At 40.0% G+C, this 14,112-nt stretch overlaps 1 protein-coding gene and 1 long non-coding RNA gene across 2 annotated transcripts in view; one reads left to right on the plus strand and one right to left on the minus strand.

Moving 5' to 3' along the window:
- The window catches only part of LOC101856598, a gene marked incomplete in the record, with an annotated part of 52,946 nt that overhangs the window by 17,691 nt on the left and 21,143 nt on the right, over positions 1-14,112 (plus strand). Inside the window, 7 exon segments of the mRNA XM_005105443.3 lie at positions 977-1,211; positions 1,761-1,929; positions 2,616-2,762; positions 3,134-3,288; positions 8,353-8,564; positions 9,950-10,155; positions 11,521-11,662. Coding sequence (XP_005105500.2) covers positions 977-1,211; positions 1,761-1,929; positions 2,616-2,762; positions 3,134-3,288; positions 8,353-8,564; positions 9,950-10,155; positions 11,521-11,662 — 1,266 coding nt within the window.
- On the minus strand, positions 4,233-6,408 carry LOC106012715. The gene is made up of 2 exons (XR_001185127.2): positions 6,266-6,408; positions 4,233-5,334 (listed from the first exon to the last, which is right to left on the minus strand). It is a non-coding gene; the product is annotated as an uncharacterized LOC106012715 (long non-coding RNA).

A 14,112-nucleotide genomic window follows, 5' to 3' on the forward strand; every position in this document is an offset into this window, starting at 1 on the left:
ATATCTTTCTATTTATCTCTATTCATCTATCGATTAATTTAACAAGCGAACTATATTTTCTACTTAGCCTTTCCAGGGTGCATAACTCATTTTCTTTCGAATGTGTGTTGTGTCTTAGTTATGTCCCCTATACAAGTTACTCGCGCATTCAGGCGCAATCTTGCAGCTCAAATTACAACTTGCCTTACAGTGGTCGAAGTAATATAATTTTCACTTTGTTTAATCAGGAGTGCACAGTATTCTTCTTCTGTCTGGTTAATACCCGTGATAATCTTCTTCTAATATACCTTCATCAAAATGGCGCCGTTTTGGGTAACGAATCTCAATATTGCCAGTCTGTTTGACGACTTCAGCCGATCGAAATGACACAAAACCCCACATGTTTTAAAATGTAAGTACTTTTACGATCCCATCGACATAATTTAGATTATTTAGGGTGATTTGAAAACATTGGAGATTCGAAGCAAGGCATTATTAGCCTTTTGACATTGAATATAATTAATTAGACTCCTAATGTTGGCAAACGTTCATATTATTCAGCCGTGAAGTACCGTCCCTTTAAATGGTGTGATCTCTACAAATGTGATTTTTTTCGATTTCCCTTTCCAGTTGTATCAAAGCACACTTATACCCACCCACCTCCCCCCATTCACTGCAAAATCCAAGCAAGAACAAAGACAAAAACCCTCAAACCTGCAACAAATATAAACAAAACCTTTTCTTATGTTCGACTCTTTTCTTTGTCCTTCTCCAGACCACCGTCGAGTTGTTGAAATCAAAAACAAAAACAAAAACCAAACATAATCCAAAACCAAAACAAATCAAAACAAAAACAAAACCAAGCAAATTTATTTTTTCCTGTCTAGACCATCTTCGAATTGATGAAAAAAAACCAAACAAACAAACAAACAAACAAATTAACTCAAAACAAGTCAAATCAAAACAAAATCAAGCAAATGTCTTAATTCCTCTCTAGACCATCATCGAGTTGGCCAAGAAATACAAATGGACGTACATAGTGGGCGTCCACACGACGGACAACTACGGGCGCCAGGGCATGAGTGAAGTACATCGCTTGGCTCGGCAGAACAGTATCTGTCTCTCCTTCCTCGAAGCTATAGACACCCAGGAACAGCCTTCGCGTGACAAAATGGAAACTTTTGTTCGGCAGACGCTTTTCGGGCGCGTTGCGAAATCTAGAGACACTCTTGGTAAGGCCGTTTAACAATTCTGTTCCTGTCACACGGTTCTTTTTTTTTTTTTTTTCTTGATATCGGATAAAGGGCCAAAGACCTTAAGCTAATAGAATAAGTGTAACAGCAACCACAAAGCCTACTTAATCTTTCGATTATTCAACAATCCCATTCTCTCGTATTGTTATATTAATTCTGTTGAATTTTTTAGATTGACCTTGTCCCCAATATATCTTTTCGAAAGGATAAAGCTTTTTAATATATTTTTTTTCTTTTCAGCTCTCTCTCTCTCTCTCTCTCTCTCTCTCTCTCTCTCTCTCTCTCTCTCTCTCTCTCTCTCTCTCTCTCTCCCCCCCCCCCCCTCTCGATACATGTAATACCTTATCTGTTGGAGTCCAAAGCTACACTTGCAGTACTTACCATGTGACCTCTTAATAAAACGTAAAAGGTCACCACGTAAAGAAGTAACATTTTATAGACCTATTATAAGTAAAAATCATAATCAGTTTTGTAACATTTAAAATAAATAGGCTACATGATTCCAACATGCCCTCGATGTTTGTCCAGGTGTGATTTACTTCGGCCTTCAAGATGGACTCCTGAATCTTCTTCGCTTCATCAAAGAACGTCGGAGCGCATGGCACAATGCCCAATACTATATGGAAAAGATACACTTCATTGCCTCTGATGCGGTGGGGCCATCGGAGGAACTAAATGAGTTGCTCCAAGAATATAAGTTAGTGACGGATCACTGTTCTCTCTCTCTCTCTCTCTCTCTCTCTCTCTCTCTCTCTCTCTCTCTCTCACACACACACTCTCTCTCTCTCTCTCACACTCTCTCTCTCTCTCTCTCTCTGTCTCTCTCTCTCCCTCTTTGTGTGTGTGTGAGTGCGTTTATGTGTGTGTGTGTGTGTGTGTGTGTGTGTGTGTGTGTGTGTGTGTGTGTGTGCGCGCGCCCATGTTTCTTTATTTGTTAAAGGGTTTCACGGATGAATTAGATGACTCGTGTTAACTTTACTATAATATTACATAATTTCTACATGTTATCCATAATAAGGCAATGTATGTCAAATAACTGGGTAAACATTGATTTTATCTTTATAATTATGGACTACAAGTTTGATTTGATATTAAAGTAACTGCAACACGTACTAATTCATTAATTAAACATAATATTGATTGAATGGCTAACTCCCTGATTGATTAATTGTTCCATTGGTCAGTTGTTACTTGCTTACTTGCTTGCTGAATGATTGATTGATCATTTCATTAATCGTTTGATAGATAATTAGGTTGATTGGTTGGTTAGTTATTTGGTTGGTTGTTTTGTAGACTGATTAAACTGCTAAATTGACAAATTGGGTATAATCTTTAACATCACTATCCTATTCACTTCTACATCGTTTGCCTACTTGTTCATAGGTCGAAGATCATACTTGTGTCCCCTCCCAAAGCAGACGTGAAATCGTTCGAGGATCATTTCTTCAGTTTCCTGTCCTCACCGCCTCCGTGGGCCTCAGGTGGCTCTTGGCAAACAGCGATGAAAAGGATTATTCGAGAAGAATACAGGTAAGGCGAATGGTTCTTTCAATAAATACAAAAACCCTCCACTGAACTGCTCCATAGTAGTATGAAACATTATGCTGCTTCAGCTTCAAATACATGTTAGGGGAATAACGAGTTTAACATGTTCCACATATAAGTGAAAATATGACTCGTCCTCCTCCTCTTTTGCACCCTTTACTTACTCCTTCTCCCCCCTCGTCCTCCTTCTCTTCCTCCTCCGTCCCCCTCCACCTCTACTGGACCATCCATCCTCATTCCATCATTTTCATCCTAAGCTCCCCCCCCCCCCCCCCACCCCCACTTCATTTCTTTCTTCTCGTCACCAACCTGATATAAGTTGACATCTTTACATTTCAAATACTCTGACGCTAAAGTTGCCCGGGCTACAACTTCACGGCGGAGTCTCTTGAGTCCTGCAATCTGCAGAGCAAAGTCCGTTTCTATGGCTACCTGACGGCGGCTCTCGACTCAGTCTACCTGATTGCAAACACTGTACGAGCATTGCACCAAAATCTTTGTAATAATCCTGGTAAGTTTTTGTTTAATTTATTTTTAAATCTTTTTCAGTTGTACAAAGTAGGTATCACTCACTTCACGGCCCAGATAACTTTGATTACTTATTTCTAGCTTGAAAGAAAGTCATGTTGCAGATGTGGTAATAGTAGTGATACACCTATTTCGAACACAAGCCCATTTATATGTTGGTATTCAGAACACGGGAGACGACACGTGCTTCGTGGTCTTGTCTTTTCGAAACGACAATAGACAGAAAACATAACTCCTCCCTCTCACCTTGGGGACGAATTACGAGTACTGTTGTTGATTTGTTTATCTTCTGTTCTTGACAATAATATTCTAGTTATGGTAACTTTTGGTGCTGCTATCATCTGTCTGTTCATAGAAAAACATAGCCAGTGTGTTTTTTTATATATAGATATTTTTACGCTCCTGTCGACACAATTTAAATCATTTAGGAGGTGAGCTTGCGACCCTGCCTGTCAGGGCCAACCCGGGCTTAAAGATACCCTTCGTTTCTAACCCTGTCGTTTAAGAACTTCTCTTTGTCATTGCAGGCTAATATCCCAGCCTGATTGTGGTTGTAGTTCATCTGCTCGTTCTTAAGGGGGGGTATTCGGCTCCCTGTCTCTCTCTGTCTCTCTCTGTCTCTCTTTCTCTCTCTCTCTCTCTCTCTCTCTCTCTCTCTCTCTCTCTCTCTCTCTTCTCTCATGTCTTTTTTCTCTCTCTCTCTCTCTCTAAAGATGATGATGCGGCAAATACAGAATTTTGGGATGTAGGCCTAGGCTAAGGGAAGGTAGCTATGGTACACACCAATATGACTATTGAGTTGTTCTTGGGCTTGTTTTTCAGCATCAATGTGTTTGTCTGGTGGAAATAGAATACTCTAAACCTTTAAAAAATTATTTTCATGTGTTTTTTGGACGTGGCGCTACAAAGAAAGTGCCGAGTCAGCAGTTTTAATGACATTTTTATTTTCTTGAGATCTTAAAAACCACTCAAGATAGAGTCTTCATACTTGGCATGGTAATAGAAATGATCATTCTCTACCACCTAACAATGCCAGATTTGACTTCTGTCCATTGACTTTCAGATACTCTGTCATAGGGGTGGGGTCAAATTCAGATCTCCGAAATGTTCAGGTAATCAAAGGCCAAACATTAAAAAAATATTAACTAAAACAGAAAAGTCAAAAATCTCTCTGTTAGGTGGTAGGCATACATGCAAAGAACATTGTGTGCAAATTTAAACAAGTTCTGACAAGAACTTTCTGAGATCTGGTACAAAAAGTGAGACAAATTTGTCAAAAAAGGTATTTTGAGAAAAACGCAAAATGAGATTTTTATTGGCCAACAGAAGACCCAGACACATTTCTAAGGTAAAAAACCTTACAAACATTGAAACAGGAAGTACTCTGAACATTCTCCACTCAAAAAGAACAATGTAACAGTCATGTTTTACTTTTTATAGCCCAAAATTCTCATTGTACCCCTTCTTTTAAAAAAATTAAACACTACCTAAACATACTAGTCTCCACCTCCAGAGACATAAAATTCTCCATATATATATAAAAGCTTCTATCATTCTCTGCTCTTGTCTCTGCCCTGATTAGCCTGTATCTCTTGGCTTTCTCTGTGGCTGCTACCTGTGCTTTCACAGTTCTTGTGTGGTCCCGCTTTTCCCCGTGACGCTTGTTTCTCGACCGACAGGCAGGTTGAGGGTTGTGAGAAAGTCACGCGATGAGCTCGCACCGAAGTAGATTCACCAATAGCAACAGCAATAGACAGGCGATTGCGATGAACAAACTGGTGCATTGGGCAGCAAGCCCATGACTGCAACTGCAAGCTCACTTTCGTTAGCGTTTTGGGTGCTGTAGAATGCAGCGGCCCAGTAGGTCATTGGATGACAGACGCGTGAAGATTGGTCGCACGTGATCAGCGACCAGCTGGCAAAGTGGAGTCCCGACATGACTACCTGGTGGCAACCCCCTTGCTTCAGCCTTTGAAAAAAACACCAGGAGTCTCTCCTTTAGGGCAGTTCTCATGGTGGTGGTCCTCATCTGTTGAAGAACAATGGTATAGGATAGCCTGAGTGGAAAAGGAAAGAGATACGAGCTATACTGGTACCAGTAGCACACTACCACCAGGAAACCAGTGAAGGCACAGTTTATCTCTGTGTCCTGCAAAAAGACCTAGTTAGGAAAGCCTTAGTCAGGCAGTTGTAACCCTCATCCCCCCTCCTCCACCCAAAATCTTTTTTCTGCACTTCCAAAATACATGTAATGCAGCCCTACTCTTTCAAAATCGACAACGTTTTTAATTAAGTACTAAGAGCAAAAGTCTAGACTCAGAACATTTTCATGTTGCATATCTAATAATCAACCATCACGCATGCAGTCAAGTTCTGCAGGGTTTTTCAGTGAATTCGAACGCCTCAGCAAAAAAATTAAATTAAATAGGAAAGGCAGAAAAACAATCCAGATCCCACCTACCTCTGCCTTACGACAAATAGTGTTAGGTTAAGTATCTATACTATCTATATAAGGAGTAACGAAAAAGTGCTCACAACCACTAGATCTAGATTCTAGATCCAAGATTCTAGTTCTAGGTCTAGATCTATCTCGATAATCGATGTGTAATCTCCTCCTTCCTTCCAAACCCTCATGCTAGATCTATCAACACAATATGAACGTAACCAATCACATTGGCATTCTCAAACTAACTGCTTATCATTCTGAAGTCTTCACAAACACAGCAATCGTGTAGATCTACAATCCGAGGAAGCTCCAGATGAATAGATCTTTAGATAGGCTACACACTACACTTCCTAATAAAACCGTAAGATTGAACGAGGACGATAGACAGAAGGAGGAGAATCAGGGCGGACTGACCTACTTCGGGTTTGGCGAGCTTATGTCGTCTACAAACAATTATTTGAAGCAAATATAAGTGAAAAATACAGCCCATATGATTGTTATTTTATTCACTCACCTGTACAGACGAATTGATGCATTGAGAATTCAGTGCGATGAGAGAAATGCGTCAAAAACGGTCACTGTCTGTCCGTAGGCACGCAGCGTAAACAATAACAACAATGGCGGCATTAGGGGAAGCCCCTTCCGTTGCTACCGGCTGAGCCAATGAGCGTTTGCGCAGTGGTCACGTGCTAGGATAATCCAATCACGTTTTTCTACGGGGTCTTCACATAAGCGTAAACGGCGGTCCGTGTTATTTCTGTACGATACCGAAACTACGGTAATTGAACGGCCGAAATCGCGACCTTTCCAACGATACCAAATGTTCCTACGTCGCAGTCGCAGTTGTGTAAAGCAGCATGAGAAAGAGTCAAAGTTTGGTGTTTTCTGACTTTTTATTCAAAATTTCCTTTACCCCAACCTCTCTCAAAGGCATTTTTGAGTGATTTTGAGGTGTTTTTATTCAGTGAGGCCTCCAAAATTGGATTCCTGACATATTTTTCTACAAGAATATTCCAAAACCTGGAAGTCGATATTTTTAACTCCAACTTTGAAAAATCGTGGCTGGTCGATCTTTTCGAAACGACAATGGACAGAAAACTGAAAACATAACTCCTCCCTCTCACCTTGGGGACGAATTACGAGTACTGTTGTTGATTTGTTTATCTCCTGTTCTTGACAATAATATTCTAGTTATGGTAACTTTTGGTGCTGCTATCATCTGTCTGTTCATAGAAAAACATAGCCAGTGTGTTTTTTTATATATAGATATTTTTACGCTCCTATCGACACAATTTAAATCATTTAGGAGGTGAGCTTGCGACCCTGCCTGTCAGGGCCAACCCGGGCTTAAAGATATACCCTTCGTTTCTAACCCTGTCGTTTAAGAACTTCTCTTTGCCATTGCAGGCTAATATCCCAGCCTGATTGTGGTTGTAGTTCATCTGCTCGTTCTTAAGGGGGGGTATTCGGCTCCCTGTCTCTCTCTGTCTCTCTCTGTCTCTCTTTCTCTCTTTCTCTCTCTCTCTCTCTCTCTCTCTCTCTCTCTCTCTCTCTCTCTCTCTCTAAAGATGATGATGCGGCAAATACAGAATTTTGGGATGTAGGCCTAGGCTAAAGGTTTTGCAAAGAAAAGTTTGAAGCACTCTCGGCACCCATCGCAAATCCGGTAGTTTTGACACCTTAATCGGAATGGTGGTAGAACTAAAACAGGTCCAAAATCCGAAACTAGATCTAGATCTAGATGTATCGAAAAAAATTGTATTTTAGCTAATAGGCCTAGGCGTAGACCTCTGCGGTAAGAGCCGGTATGTCTTCGACTTGTAGTGGAAACACGCATAGCCTTTTTTTTTTTTTCCACGACAGGTAATGAAAATGCGGGTAAATTTTTTTCTCCATTTTTTCCTCGACATGTAAAAATACCGGCTGCCTTTTTTTTCAACATTGAGAATTTGAAATTCGACCTAATATTCCATTAGTATAGTATATTGAGGCGTCGGTATCCTAATGGTGAGGCCACCGGACTCATAATCGTGAGGTTGCGAGTTCGGAGGTTCCAATGGCGGGCCCGACGTTGTGTCCTTTGGGAAAGACACTTTACACGAATTTTCCTCCCTTCACCCAGGTGGGAACGGGTACCCGGCCATAGACAGCGAAAGATCTTGTCAGTATGTTAGTGTTTAGCGCCTATATAAAAATGGCTGCTTGCACCGTATGCTTCTCAGGAAGTTGGAGTTGTTTCAGAATGCTCTCAAGTCTGCTGGAGTAGTACTTGTAATAGTATAGATTGTGAAGCGCAAAGCACTTGCTGTTGAGCGGGTATTTGCGCTATACAAATGCTCTCTATCGATTATCATTATTATTATTATTATTATTATTATTATTATTATTATTATTATTATTATTACTGTTATTATTATTATTATTATTTTTATTATTATTATTATTATTTTTATTATTATTATTTTTATTATTATTATTATTATTATTATTATTATTATTATTATTCACCAAGACCACAAGAACCTACAATTTTTGGGCTAAGTACATCTGAACTGCTGACCGATGATATGCAATCAATTACTTAATCCATTGTGTACCCAGGCATGTGCACAGCGTTGAGAACTCTGCTGGAATCCGGTGTCTTCTCAAACTATGAGATCCTGGACCTAAACTACAACGGCATACGTGAGGAGTTTTTGCCCTGGGAGTTTGCCAACGAGGGTCGACATCTCCAAAATGTCTCTGGAGACTTTCAATCCATAGACGGCGTGCTCTACTCCTTGCAGACCAATCAGGGAGCTGGATATGAACACGTGAGTGAAAGACAACCTTTATAGGTGGCTGATGTTTTATACTTGTTTCACGTATGTTATTTTGTCAACCACTATATGGTGCCACCCAAATTATCTAAATTATGTTGACGAGAGCGTAAAACATTTGCAATCCCCCCTCCCCCTTGTTTTGTTATTGTGGCAACTTTTTAAGCTTCTTTATTTTTTTTCTTTCATCGTATTAAAGATCACTTATTTGTACTTGAATATCAGGCGATGATTGTTAACCAGTAATTAAGAACAAAACAGGTGGATACTAAAGCCGTTAAACTATTAAGACCAAACTTGAAACAGACACATATAAGAAATTCTTAAAAGAAGTATGTAGAACATATCTATTACCTAAGGATTAAAAGTATTTCATTTATATTCGCACAAGAAGGAAGGCAGGGAAAATAGTTGCAATCTTTTTAGGTTTTTGGAAGACTCATCTTTATTGTCTGTTTTAACTATTTTATTGATTGATGTGAACATGTTATCCAGACTCTCATAGTTTCTGTTCCTGTTTCACATTGATGTTTTCTAGTTAAGTTGTTACTGCTCCAAATTTTGTCTTTTTAATTTTGATTTTTTTTCTCATTTTTAGTTTTTTTAGTGAGAGAGCGGGGGTCTTTATCGTTTATATCATTAGCCTTATTTTCTTTTCACCGTTGATGTTTTTGATCGGTGGTTGTTCTTAATAAACAGTCTACTTTCTTGTTACTACGAGAAAGGTATGGCTATGACCCTAAAAATATGTTGTCCTGTTTCCCGATATTTTTTAAAGTTCGCAATTGGCCAGACACGGACGTATGCTTATTGTTATCCCATTATTTTGACACATGCTTCAGCGCACAATTCCATTACCAAGCTGAACATTCTCTCTGACTTGCTTCGCTTGAGAGCCTTTCATAGTCCTCAACCCACTTGATTCAGTCCTATAGGAATAGGAGGTAATAGTGAGATATGTGGTCCCGTTGCTCAGTTAGTGAATTGTGCTGACAAGGGGTTTCGACCTGACCCGTAATACCGTTTTTAGTACATAATTACTCAGCCGTGTTAATATAATTTTCCTCTCAGCCTGCACTTAAACGTGAGACCAGATGCCCCTTTTTCCAAATGACCTATATTTTGCCCAGATCATATAAACGTTCATCTTCAACACAAAATTATGTCCAACTCACTCTGAAACTGGGTTGAGTATTTAGGTCTTGGGAGAGGCCATACTATTTTTCCGCCAATGTCAAACCCTGCAGATCGTCTTAAGAACGGTCCACTCAATTTTAGGAGGTGGAAGCATTTTAAAAAACTATGTATCTGCTGTAAAAATGAAAAGTCACTAAGTAAATTAAATTATGGTTAACGTGCCTTCCATTCTCTGATTTCAGATTGGCACCTACAAAAACGGCTCTGTGTTCCTCTTGCCAGGGATCCCGGCAATTATGGAACCATCAGAATGTAAAGAAATTTGCTCTGAGCCTGAGTGTGAGGGAATAGACAAAATGCACTTCCTGTACCAGGAAGGCAGCGTCATCATTTTAGGCTTTTATTCCGTGCACTGGGGCTCCGACGGCTTTGGTTGTGGTGATTTCAGGTCCGTTGCTATACTCTCTTTTTGGTCACACATATTATGCTACCTCGATACTATAGTAGCCACCAGGGTCTTAGTTGTAGCGATAGTGCGGGAGGTTGGAGGGCGCCACTGGTAGGTCCTATTTCTTTACTTTCCCTCTCTCGTTTCTGTCTGTTATTTTTTTAAACTGTTTCCAGCACTAACACTAACAGACCGTTATTGTATCGATGTGCTTCTCTTTACTCAAACAAAGTAGTAACCATTTTACGACCGTTGCAAATACCGAAGATTAGTGTTGTTTCTACTGGAATGTAACATACAAAGAAAAAAAGGATGAGAAATAAGGATGATAGAAGAAGCAAATCAAACCAGAGGACCAGCCAACCACCCACGCCACCAGGGTCTCTGCTGTCATGACAAGGCTCATGTCTGTTCCAGGGAAAAGACTTGCATCCTATTCCAACAAGAGAGATTTTGTTTCATGGGTGTATCCGTCTTTCTATATATTATAGTGTGGGCTCAGTGCAACCTACTTGGAGAACCTAAACAGATAGGTAAAGGGGAAAGATCAAGGTAGTGTAGTTTTTTTAAGAGCATCCGAACAAAGGAATGAATGGAGAACCATGATGGCCGATGTCTGTCGCAGATATGGCACTTGATGATGATAATCCATCTTTCTGCTCGGATGGGTAGATGGGTCCTGACAAGTAGGTTTGGAGTAGCCTATCTCCAAAATCATCTAGAATGTCGTCTATGAAGGTCTAAAACATTACATTGAATCAGTTATTATTGTAGTATGTATCTTGATGTGAAAATCCAAAACTATTTTGGAAGAATATGAGTTTCATAAACATGTTAAGGCTTTGCTGCTTGAAATGTAATTTTCAACCTTTTTGGGGGTTTTCCTTAAATTTATTCAAAGATATAATTTTAGTTGCTGTGTTTCATTTTCGTTGTTGTTGCTGTTTGGTTTTTTTTACTCTTTTATTTAAAATACCTACTTTAGTACTGGTACCCTAAATCTAGATCTGTATTAGCATATATGCTCCCGAAATGTTTTTCTGGAAACTAAAATTCTAAATGCTGAAAAAAAAATTACATAATACAGATACAGTTGTTAAAAGAATGATTTTTTTTTCGTCTGAAAAATATAACTTTCGGGGCTTAGTACATTTGAACAGCTAGCTGCCGAAATTTATTGGAAGCATTTTGTCTGCTTTGTGTGGCAGTTCACGTTTGTGAATTTGCACCGGAACATTCTGGTGGCGGGTATGAAAATGTTTTATTATTATGTTTGTTATAGGCTACATAAAAAAGGGAACATGGGGAAAGGGGGGTTGAAAGTTGAATTTTAAAAAGATCCCCCTTCCTCTCGATCTTCTCCAGGGATGAGAGTATGTCCTATGTAGCCTTGTCAGCATTTCTGAACAGCATCAAGAACCTTCGCAAGTCGACGGGCACCAACTTTGGTTACCTGATCCTGGACGACTGCTACAACCCTCTCACTGCCAGCAGGATGGTTGTCAAGGTCAGAGTTCACTCTTTTAAAACACAATTCACGAAGGTCGTAAACTCAGTTGGAGGGTTGTGTATCGGGAAGGTCCTTCTTCTTTCCTACCTGTTTGTTGTTTCTGTCGGTCTGTTTCACTTTTTCCTTGCACTACAATGGGCATGGTAAATGAGATGTAGTCTTCATCCTACCTGTTTGGAGAAAATCTATTTGAAAAATAAGTACCCTTCATTCTATTGCTGCAGCAAAGTGTCCATCATTGTGTTGACGAAGTTGGGCATGCTGCCAATGATGTCCTTGTGAATCTACATAAACGTCAGTGCGATTTCTAGGATTTTGCATACTTCTCTAAATGTTGTGTCTAGTTTGTAGTCTTTTAGAGTTTAATAGAGGCCCTGGATTGTACGGCACTGAGTAGACTTAAATATTCCATTGCAATATATTATAATTCTGTTTGAAACTTGATTTTATGCAAACAGAGTAATTTTTCTGTAAACGATCCGAAAAGAACTGTAGGAAACGACTTTTGATAGTCCTGGAATTTGGAGGGGTCGAAGATTGATAGTGTATTGATTTTATTTTGCTTCAAGAAACAGTTAACAATTTGACAAACTATTATGTCACAGGCCTGCTTTGCAGCAATTTCGTTGGTGTTGTAGTGTCTGTATCTCTTGGAAGCGTGGTCCTCTGTGGTCTGTCTTGTTGATGGAACACATTTACTGTTTCTAATTTCATCAACGGCTACTTTAAAAGTGTCAAGGGCTTGTTAGGCTGCTATAGGCATTGTACTTTTGCGTTAGAGGATCCTATAGATAGCGTCAACATGCATTAACAATTTGTTGAAAAAGTGAGAGAAGAAGAGAAATGTTTCACTCTTTTATACATTCAGGACACCATAGGCTTCGGGGATGGTATTTTCGTCCCTGTGCTCAGACTGAATTTCTTCAAGACAGAGCTGGATCTCTCCTTTCCAAGTGAAGACTGTACTAATAAGTCGAGACTGTAAATTCCACCTTGTTTCAGACGGCCGTGGAATATTCCGGTGACAAACGCGTCTGAGAACGTCGATGCATTTTGTAGAGTGGGCAAAAAATGTCGTAAAGCCTGCATAGCATTAGTGAAAAATACCTCTGTTCCCAAACAAACCACCCTTTTCATGATCGCGAAGGGCGAGTTCGTGAGTTCCACAGAACAAAATACATTCGATAATCTTACACGGTAGGTGCCTGTTCTTTCTCAGCCGTTCGTTATAGTGAGATGTTGCAATGCGATGACCAACGACAAGCTGCGCTGCTATGTCTACTTGTCCGAAAGTATGATACTTAACGGTATTGTTTGTTTACGTGCGCTCTTGATGACTTGTGAGTTTTTATAGATGTAATAATGAACGATTAGGCTCTGGCGAGGAACTTGTACGGAAAACTGATTGGATGGTGGATGGTAAAGGTTCTTTTATTACCTCTGTGTGGGTGTTGTGGGCATTTAAATTTTTGGGCGGCAGTGCACGACCGTGCTCTATGGACGAGCCGCCCCTGATTGTAACACCTCTGATTTTTACACTTACATGACCTAAATGTGTTGCAAATACCGTAAAAGGCTTACCTAAATGGTGGGTTCTCAAAGAGGAACTGCGATTGCTCCAGATCTGTTCTGTTTTGTTTTCCTTCTTTGTAGCCACCTCTAATTCCGAAAGAAAAGTCCTGTAGAAATCGAGATGTCGTGGGATACTGTGTGCCCATTGTATTATACCTAATAATTTTCATTTCTAAGGGATTTCTGTAGCATTTAATATACAGGATGATTTAAAACGAATCAACCGATTCCGTAACGCAATATTTTAATAAGGACAAGCAATAGAAAACTCAAGCTCAGTCACAACTACTGGACTCACAATCAACTTTTATTTCCTGTCTTAGTGTGCGGCCGTAGTCACTTGAGCCACTTGTCAGGTTACCAGTCCCTTGTAGCGGGAAACCTGCTGCAGAATGCCTGCCGCACTACGGCCGCACCCTTACAAGTGTTCAATGTCGCCACCACCACCAGCACGGCAAACATCAGTGCCATAAAACAATTCATCTCAGACGCGTTTCAGCATATGATCACGATCCACTGAGTTGATCGCTGTATTGTTCGAGATTAATGGGTAGCGGTGGAACATGAACCCAATCTTTTATGCAAAAATGTTGGCGGACCGTATCTTGCACAAGTTATTGTTTATACATCCAGTAACCTTTTGTCAAGTCTACTCTGACCAAAGAATCCCAGATGATCGTGGTGCTACACGACTAGTAAGAAAAAGGTGCAACCTCTGTCATACCGTTAGCTTGTTAATATCTAACTATCTATCTTTCTATCTATCCATCCATCCATCCATCCATCCATCCATCCATCCATCCATCCATCCTTCCTTCCTTCCATCCATCCATCCATCCATCCATCCATCCATCCATCCATCCATCCATCCATCC

This window comes from Aplysia californica, unplaced genomic scaffold, assembly GCF_000002075.1.
Source record: "Aplysia californica isolate F4 #8 unplaced genomic scaffold, AplCal3.0 scaffold00471, whole genome shotgun sequence".
NCBI lineage: Eukaryota > Metazoa > Mollusca > Gastropoda > Aplysiida > Aplysiidae > Aplysia > Aplysia californica.